Genomic DNA, 10,120 nt, shown 5'->3' with positions numbered 1-10,120 from the left:
TATTCTTTTTTTTTTTTTTGAGACATTCTCATTGTGTCACCCTCGGTAGAGTGCTGTGGCATCATAGCTCACAGCAACCTCAAACTATTTGGGCTTAAGTGATTCTCTTGCCTCAGCCACCCAAGTAGCTAGGTGTGCCCACCACAATGCCCAGCTGTTTCTTGGTTGCAGTTGTCGTTGACTTCAGCTGGCCAGGCTGGGTTCGTACCCGCCAGCATTGGTATACGTGGCTGGCGCCCTACTCACTGAGCTGCGGGTGCCACTGTATTTTAACATTATTAAAGTGATCATCTTCAGCAGGTCTGTAGGGAAAGATATACATGAAATTAAGTGGTATTTATTTATGGAGTTAGGTATAGTAATACTGATGTTGTTTATTTTATTATACATACTAGTTTTCAACAGAAGACTATTTTGTTATTTATAGGCTGCCACAGTGGTTAAGTCATGTTCCATTTCTACATGGAAACTGAAATATCCCCAAATCATACATGAAACTAAATGCTCTTTCATTCCTTTAAATTATATACTGCAAGTGAGCTAATGTCTTAGCATTTGGTTAACAAGATTGACTTAGTTCATGATTATTGAGTGAGTTTTTGAAACAGAATTCTCGTTTCATAAATTGTTTTTAGGTTATTTAACTTAATGTTACTTGACCAGTTATGAATTTGAATATTCAAAGTATATACTGCTTTACTTTTGATATCAACTTTTAGGATACTGACTGGATTCTTTTTATGTTCAGACATTATGTTATAGGACTTTTATTTGTGTGCTTTACAAGTGGGTAATTTATAGGATTGATGTTCTTTGCTTAACCTGCAGAATGTTTGATATGCTGCTGTTCTGTGGAACTAATATTCTGTTCCCCAGAGTTAAGTATGTAGCACTGATATCCTTGCCATGTGGCAAATTATTTATGTGGTCACTCAGTAGAGACAGCAGTTTCATTTCATCATGCAGTCAATATGGCAAGAACAAGACTATTTTTGTCATCATAGTGTAGCTATTTTATCAGCCATGTACTTCTAGATAAATAATTTCTTGTTATAAAATAAAGAGCATATCCTATTATAAAATGATTCAAATTGATAAGAGGTAGTTGTTGTTACATGGGAATATTTCACTTTGATAAACAGACACATGTAGTAGAGTTTGTTTTTTTTTTTTAAATGAATTACTTTGTAAGTCAACCAAGGAGACAGGTTGAGGAATCTGGAGACATACCACCCCTTAACTGGTCAGTCTGTTATTGTACAGATTTTCAACTAGTGTTGCCCAAAGGGAAAACATAGTTGAAGGTTGGAAGTGAGGGTAGAAGTCGCTTGATACATCCCACTGCATTGCCCTTAGTAGCTTTAGGCTCACGTCTATGGTGAAGAATCACTTCCCCTGTCGTAGGCTCACAGATTGTTTTGGTAAATGTAAGAATTGCACACTCCACCTATACCTCTTACCTGTTTTATAGTATATAACCTTATGCAAACTAATGAGGAAATGGCAGTGCTTTTGCTGAAACTCCAGTGAAGGGTATTGTAAGTTTTTTCTGGCATGAGTTAGTAACTCTAGCTCTTACCACATACCCGGCACTGGGCCTGCCAACACTTGGAGATCAGCGTTGAGTGTTTGTATTCACTTGGCTGATTTGGAGTAATGTAGGGTAAAAACACTTAAAACAGACATCATAAATGTGAATTCTTTATTCCCTGTAAAGAGCTGAAGAATGAAAAATTTGTGTTTTTTTGTTTATGCAATAGTGATTATCTAAACCTCTTAAGCATGTTCTGCTTTCTTAGATACAGTCATACATTTCAGCAGGGAAAATGCTTCATCTGAGATCTTAGGAGGGGAACAGGGTGCTTATTGTTTCTTGATGGATTTGTTAATTCGGGAAAGATAAGTATTTTGTTAATGATTTCGAAAGCCTCTTTTATTCACTTCTGACCTTCCCTTTAGTAAGGAACAATTTCATTTTATTTAATAGCAACCACAGTATCATGACTATTAATTATTAATAATGAGACATAATATAGAAGTCTGCAAAGTGATGTTTTTATTCAGAAATTTAGGGGATGTGACGTATGTGTAGTGTCATTCATCATATCAAATTGGTTTTTAATTCTTAGTTATTTTTGTAAATTGATGATTCTCTTTCATTCTCAAGAGTTTATATTCTGGAGTAACCTTATCCTTTTAGTTTTTGTGGTTGTAGTTGAAATTTCATTAAAGAAAACAATAGTTATTTTTGTTTGAATTCATTCATTTGGAAACATTGGTATAATGCTTTTTAAATATAGGGGGTTTTTTGATAATTGTGTTTTGTCAAAATAAATGTCTTTTCTCTCTTAGAATAGTGTCTTAAATAAATCCTTTAACGTGCCTATTAACAGATACGGAAACCAGTGAGGTCCAAACATTGTGGTGTGTGCAACCGCTGCATAGCGAAATTTGATCATCATTGCCCATGGGTGGGTAACTGTGTAGGTAAGTTACGCTAGACATTTCTAAATATGGTGTTCATTTATGTTACTTTAGGTAACTAATAAAGTACAGTAATAAATTGATAGTGAAAAGCTTATTCCTGTAAGATGCGAGCAGTCTTGCCATGTCCTTTCTCTGTCAGTTCTCTCTGGTACCTGCTTGCCCTGCTTTCTCCTCTGGGTAACAATGAAATTGACAGGAGGTAAATAATACTGATTTTTAATTAAACTAGAGAAAGTAAGGCAGTGATATTTGAAGTACTGTATGTAGCGACCCAGAGGAATGGCTGATGAGAGTTTATGCACCCTGGTGTAGAGGAGCGGCGTGGTAACGGAGGTCTGAGACCCAGCCCTGGAGATCATGAGGTGACAAAGGAAACATTACGAAGATTATGGAAGTCTACTGGGGAGAAGCCTTTGAAAATTTGAATTATAAAGTTTGTAAAATCAAAGAGAAAGTAGGGTTAGCTTAAATCCTCAAAAAGGAAAGAATAGGATTAAAGTCAGAATTGCAGTTTTGGGGACTCCTTTGCCTTCAGAATCAACATCTTTTCAGCCATCACATCTTTGTGTGTAATTATAGGCATTATTATTTTAAGATTTTTATTAAAATACTTATTTTCTTGAAAACCATTTTATAAAGTAATGTATGTGGTTATTGTCCCAGTTGTATCACACGTTACGTGGCTTACCCCTCAAAGGTGTATTACCAGTTGTTTTTTCTCAGGTTAAAAGAAAATGGCTTTATGTTGCTCTCCAGGTGCGGGCAACCACAGGTACTTCATGGGCTACCTGTTCTTCCTGCTTTTTATGATCTGCTGGATGATTTATGGTTGTATTTCTTGTGAGTACAGTTAGTTTTTTGCCTTCTTAAAACATAAATGTTTGCACACTCAGATTTTACTTACCATATTAACAAATTATTAAAGTGATAAAAACCTAACTAAAATATGGTTTGGGACACCTTAAAAAGAACAAAAAGTAAATAGATACAGATCTATCAGATATGTTCAACATTTAGTATAAGCAAACAGTGATTATCAGTTAACTACCATTTATTTATTTATGTATTTTTGAGACAGTCATACTATGTCACCCTCAGTAGAGTGCCACGTCACAGCTCACAGCAACCTCAAACTCTTGGGCTTAAGTGATTCTCTTGCCTCAGCCTCCCAAGTAGCTGGGACTACAGGCACCCGCCACAATGCTCAGCTCTTTTTTTGGTTGCAGTTGTCATTGTTGTTTAGCAGGCCTGGGCCGGGCTCAAACCTGCCAGCTTCGGGGTATGTGGCAGGTGCCATACTCACCGAGCTATGGGCAGTGAGCCTAACTGCCTTTTAATATTGTGTTCTTTGAGAAAGTATGTTGGTTTAACAGGCTTTGAAAAGCTTCTGGGTAACATAGACCGGTGTCTTTCACTCTAGTAGTTTATAGATCAGTGGTTGTGCTAGTTGTTCTTTCTTTCCAAATAGTTGGGAAAATAAAGTTGGCACAGAACTTGAAATATTTTGAAAAGTAAGGTATAATTGTTGCCTATTAGAGAATATTAATATATATCAGAAGGTACCTTTTTCAGGATAAGTTGTCCTTCATTCAATCATGTGGATTGAGTACCTTAGAAGAAATAATGGGTTTTTATTGCACGAAGACCACAGTCTGAAAAGAGTTTAAATCACGATACTACTTGAAATGCTTTATGCTTAGCATAAAGATGTATTAGATCCTGGTTTAAGAACTAAATCTTGGAAAGCTGATTTTCTGGTTCTCTTAACCCTATAGATTTAAAAATAATCGGTGTTATTGCCCTAATGATCAAAAGGAAACTACTTCCTAAAATAGAGATGGATAGATTTGGTCAAACAGCTTGACTAAATTTCTGATCCAACATTTCTGAAAGAGAAAAGTATTTCCTGGCATAACAGTAGTTCTTTATGGCAGCAGCTCTCAGAGAGCAGAAGATTTTGTATTAGATAAAGCTTCACTAGGGGGAGCCTGTTATGTTATATACCTCCCCAACACACAGAAATCTCACCATGTATATCCTCTTATCTTTGTGTAAAGAAGATGTTTTTTAAAAAATATTGTGTGTATGTAGTACCAATCGAATATGACCATCCTTAAGATACAGTAATATTTTTATAGATAACTGAATGTTATCAGCTAAATCTAGACTGTTAGGCTGTGCTTTCTAAGGGTGCCAGCACAGATGTCTGTGTGAGGTACTTGAGGGGTGCTGAGTAACGTGAGTACTTCTGGTTTAGACTGGGGGCTGCACTGCGAGACCACTTACACCAAGGATGGATTTTGGACGTATATCACGCAAATCGCCACGTGTTCTCCTTGGATGTTTTGGATGTTTCTGAACAGCGTTTTTCATTTCATGTGGGTGGCTGTCTTACTCATGTGTCAGATGTACCAGGTATGTGCAGGTGTGCTTTCGTTCCTTAGTGCACCAGCTGAAAATTCTCATCCCTGCCAATATGAGAGGTGGTAGCGTATTCTCTGCCTAGCCATCCCTGCTTTTCAAGGATTAATTTGTTTCAATTTACGTTTCCCTTTCCTTTCTACTGCCCTCTTCTATTCCTTCCTCTTCTGTTAGAACTTTTAGTACTTCTCTCAACAAAATTTTCGTTATTCTTGAGTCAAATTCATGATCTATATGAGCTTAGATTGATGATGCCATTAATTTTATTTTAACTGTATTTTATTTACAGATGTCAATATTTATTCAAAAGCTTTTTAAGAGTAAGGATATTTTAACTGTACTTTCTAAAAGTGGCTAATGGAGAAATTGTCTGGATACAGGGTCTGTCTGTCTACATGCATTATGCTAAGTAACCTGTTCTCAAATACAAACTGTCATTGATGATCTTAATGGAAAACCAAAAACATACTTTATTTTTTTTTTCTGCATGCTAATCCTTTTGAGAATTAGCTTGTTTTTACATTAAATATTCAGAAAGAGTAATGGTCTGCTTTTTCTTACCTCATAGATATCATGTTTAGGTATCACCACAAATGAGAGAATGAATGCCAGAAGATACAAGCACTTTAAAGTCACAACAACATCTATCGAAAGCCCATTCAAGTATGTGCATTTTATCAATTTAATTTCTCTTTTGTCATACAAATAATTATTAACCAGACTCAGTAATTGTCTTGTGAATACATCTAAGAGAAATATCATCTGTAGCAGTGGTATATGAAATAGGGGATATTTCTTTTACTTCACTGTATGTAAAATGGCTTTTAAATCCTGCGGAATTTAAGAGTTCTGCAGAAATAGCATTGGTTCACTCAATATGACACCATAACAGATTCATGACACCTCTTTATATATGTGTGTCTGTGTGTATATATATATACATATATATATATTTTTTTTTTTTAATTGTAAATTTGCATTTGTGTGTTTTGGGGAGGTATATAACATAACAGGCTTACCCTAGTGAGGTAAGCTCTCTCTAACACAAAATCTTCTGCTCTCTGAGAGCTGCTGCCATAAAGAACTACTATTACTGGCAGGAAATACTGGTGCTTTGAAACAGTAGGGTCAACCCTCAAGTTTTTACAGTGATAGTAACTATTGCATACTTGCAGAAAAGAAGCAGACTTTATAAATAAAAACAAAGGGAGTCAGTTGGGCAGTTTTGATAATTCTTCCATAGGTACAATAATTATATCGGATATAAAACTGATTGTTTTTCCAAATGTGTTATTGAAGTCCTAAAATTCCATGAACTTGTCTGTGACATTTCTTTTTCTAAATTGTTATTCCTAGCTCCACTGCCAAGGTCATGCTATTTATAATTCGTATTTCTTTTTCTTTCTTTCCCAATTTTGGAGGTAGTTTGGCTTCTTGCAAAAGAGCCACCAGTCAAGAAAGATTTGTAACAAAAACTCCATAAGGCATAGGAATGAAGTAAATGTGAATTTGAATAACTTTAAAATTTAATTGTGTAGCCCCTTAAGTTAGCAAAAGAGTAAAAAAAATTAGTGTTGACCTCTGAGAAGTGCAGAAACATAAATTCATATATATTTCGTAGAGTTACAGATTGGATCTTTCTTGCAAGTATCCTGAGTTTTTAATTCTCGAAAAATATATTTAACACTAAAATTAGATTGAACATAGGTATTAAGTCACTTGTACTAACTGACATTTTTTTCTTTTTGTTCTTTTCGGGGGGCCATTTCTAGCCACGGATGTGTAAGGAATATTATAGACTTCTTTGAATTTCGATGCTGTGGCCTCTTTCGCCCTGTTATTGTGGACTGGACCAGGCAGTATACGATAGAATATGACCAAATATCAGGATCTGGGTACCAGCTTGTGTAGCAACATCTTTATCCTATGAAGCATATTGCTGCGTGGTGCCTGAAAATTGTGTCTGTCCGTGTCTCTCTCACACTCGAATCCACAGCCTTTGAGCAAGAGCATGCTATGTGTAGGGCTAACAGTAAATTTAATGGTCTTTTTTTTTCAACATTTTTATTAACAAAAGTAAACATGGACAGAACACACTGCCATTTCTGGGAAGAATAAAGATCATAAAAGGAATTTTAATGGTTCTGAATGTGGGAATTCACAATGTACTCACCGTTTTGGTTTTGTTCTCATAGTATTTTTCATGAAAAGTGGGTGAACTTGTTCTTTCAACAGACATGGGATACTGATCAGAAATGTTCTATTTTAATTAAAACTAAATTTATGCGATATGACTAAATTTTATGATGCAGTCTGTTAAAAAGTATTGCATCTCATTCCAGGAGGATTATCTTACATTGATTGATTAGTATTATGTACATTTTAGAATGTACATGTAAATACTGTGATGAAAATCATGTGGTTTTATTAGGGATCTACTGTAATGTGTCTTCCAAGGCACAAGAAAATAATGTTCACAATAAAATGTGCTCACAATATTTTGTTCCTATCAGCTGTTGAGCAGTGCTAATATATTTCTAGTTAAGTGAAATAATTTGTAGTAACCTTGTTCTGAGGTTTTATGGTCTGATAATGAAGCACTTGCATGAGTATAGTAAGTTATATTATTTTGTTCAAATTTAAAAGCCCTACTAAGTGCATGATACACCACATAGAATGTACACTAGCAGATACTCTCCAGTGAAGCATAAATTAGAATTTAATTTGATGTTCAAACAGGCCCATTTTTAAAAAGTGTCAAGGTGATATTTTCAAGAAAAGGCAGAATAATGCAAAATTCTCAGTAACGGAGATGAATGGATATACTTCTTTTTAAATTCTGAACTGCAAAGTAAATTATAGACAAAATAATGGAGTTTGTATACAGGTAGAGCATGATCTCTGTACAACATGTGACTAGAAGAAAAGCTATTGGTATAGTCTGGTTTCTAAAAAATGACCTGTCAGAAAGCAGAATTTAATCCCCAAGATTATTTCCATTTTTCTATTATCGAATCTGTTTTGAAATTTATTCTTTCTGAAATGATTGCAGAAAGATGTTCTCACTGTTAACTGTGATGCACTGATGAACTTGTGTCGCAGCATTTCCACACCTTCACGGTGAGCTGCTGGTCGCTGCCTCCATGGCTGCTGTTCACAGAGTGAGACTGGGTTGGTCATCTTACGTGTCGTAGCAAACTGTGGTTCGAGCAACCTGTGGGAAGCCTGTGAGAGGGAATGGGGGGGGAGAGGGGCCGGGAAGGGTGGTCAGCCTGATAACAGATCTAGACCAGTGTAAAGAATGTATCTCTATGTAAATAATTTACCCAAATAGTTTTCTCTTTGTGTCTGACGTTGAGTGTTTTTAAAGCTGCTCATTTCATTTTATCCAACCAAAAAGAAAAGGGAGATAACTAATGAGCTTCTAGTGATGTTCAAAATTGCTGTTAATAGGCATTATACCCTGCAAGTTCACTGCATGTCTGATGCTTGGTAAAATTAGTATTCTCTGTAAAACGCAGACCACAGGTATTAAAGCATCTAGTGGTATACCCACCCCTGGCCTTAGTAAGAGGAGCAGTGAAGATGTATATAGTTGATGTTCAGTATTTCCGAATACCATTTTTATATAGTAGTTTCTTTGACTATAATTCACACATCATAAAAGATTACCCTTAGTGTATGTGAGTGTTTTAATATTAGAAAATTGGCATATGTACTTTATTTTTGAAAAGGGAAGAGATGGGTGTGGGTGGCAGTAGCATTGTGCCATTTTGTCATAGAATGTAAAAAATTGGTTAACGTTACAAATGTATCTGCTAGTTTTGACTACTAATTGGGGGAAATTTTAGATAATTTTTAAATTCAAAGTTATTTATACAATGCTAGAATTTGTTTTAATTTTTTGTATTTTGAGCCACTTCACATGAAGACTCAGTTGCAATTTTTATCAAATACATTTTTATCAACAGTTGGAGACTACGGTGGTTTTTTCAGAGTCTGGATAAGAATGGGGTTACCATGTTCTTTCTCTGTGGTACAACATTCTTTTCAGTACAAAAGAAATGTTTTTTGGTTAAGGAGACAAAAACCTCTAGAAACTACATGGAAAATTTTAGCAATGTGAATGTTTCAGGATTAACCATCTCACAGTACCAGTGAAATCTGTCACTTAAACGGTCAGATGGTCAGGAGCTAGCCATGCTGCCCTGTGCCATCTCATAATATTTTGGTAAGTCCTGTGTATAGAACCAACTAAATCCAGTTCTAAAGTTGTGTATGATGGTGAACCTTTTGGGACTAGTTCATATCAGCTTAATTGGATACTTTTAGCAGATAGGAACTTAATTCTCAGCTCTGAACATGAATTACTTCGTTGGAGTTTTTTTGTTCGTATTTTTGTTGTTTCCAGGAATTTATTTGAAATATTAATAAGTGTAAAACAGCATCATTATACTTAAGCTATGGATATTTTTATTTTATATTTTCTTTATTTATAACTGTGCCAAGTATTATTTTGCTACTTACCGTGTTACTCTGTGGAAAGAAAAACCTGTAAAGTGTTTAATAAATTAGCTCTCCTTACATAAATTAAATCTGTCAAAATTTTGTAAAATATTAATCAGAATAAATACTGACTCTTAAGTGTGTGCTTGTTTATGATTTCACTCAGTTTACTTTAGGAAAGTGCTGAACCACGGTAGTGGTTCCTATAATATGACAAGAGTCTTCTCTTAGATCCTGATCAGCTAACTAGGAGTCACATGGCATAAGGCCGTAGGAATTCGCAAATGTCAAAGGTGGTGCTAGCATACTAAAAAAAAAATTCCAATTCCGTGTGTATGCATGTGTGTGTGTAATAATGTTTTTTTTAATAAAGAGAATACATTTTTCTGTAAGAATTATGGATTCCATGGAGTTAATTAGGATCCTCAGGGACTGTGTAAAATCTGTAAGTTTTAAATGTAAGTATGTACTATTGTAAAATATGGCAAAATGAAACCGACCAAATATTGATCTAATATTCATGGCAAAGAGAACTTCTTTGAGGATTTACAAAGGAAAGATTATGAAGGAGCCCTTTCCTGTTGTTTACGTGGCCGTCTATGGATTGAGGACCCAGTGTATAGAACGAGAATATTTTCAGATTGGACCAATACTCTATTTGGAATTATTTTGCAATATTGAAAAAAGTGCTTCAAGAGTAGTCTAG

At 35.2% G+C, this 10,120-nt stretch overlaps 1 protein-coding gene across 2 annotated transcripts in view; it reads left to right on the top strand.

The window, feature by feature from the left end:
• Nucleotides 1–9,494, top strand: part of ZDHHC17 (zinc finger DHHC-type containing 17) — an 84,272-nt gene extending 74,778 nt beyond the window's left edge. Inside the window, exons 13-17 of one of the 2 annotated variants that reach the window (XM_003783399.3) lie at nt 2,394–2,487; nt 3,244–3,327; nt 4,745–4,902; nt 5,477–5,571; nt 6,681–9,494. In XM_003783399.3, the coding sequence (XP_003783447.1) occupies nt 2,394–2,487; nt 3,244–3,327; nt 4,745–4,902; nt 5,477–5,571; nt 6,681–6,819 (570 nt within the window). In that variant the 3' untranslated portion in view covers nt 6,820–9,494. The remainder of the gene's footprint in view (nt 1–2,393; nt 2,488–3,243; nt 3,328–4,744; nt 4,903–5,476; nt 5,572–6,680) is intronic. The other variant, XM_023509287.1, reaches the window with a different exon arrangement.
• Nucleotides 9,495–10,120: the final 626 nt, after the last annotated feature.

Source organism: Otolemur garnettii, unplaced genomic scaffold (assembly GCF_000181295.1).
Source record: "Otolemur garnettii isolate 467f Iridium unplaced genomic scaffold, OtoGar3 scaffold00007, whole genome shotgun sequence".
Lineage (NCBI taxonomy): Eukaryota > Metazoa > Chordata > Mammalia > Primates > Galagidae > Otolemur > Otolemur garnettii.
The sequence above is the reverse complement of the archived record's forward strand: the minus strand, read 5'-3'. Positions and strand labels throughout refer to the sequence as shown.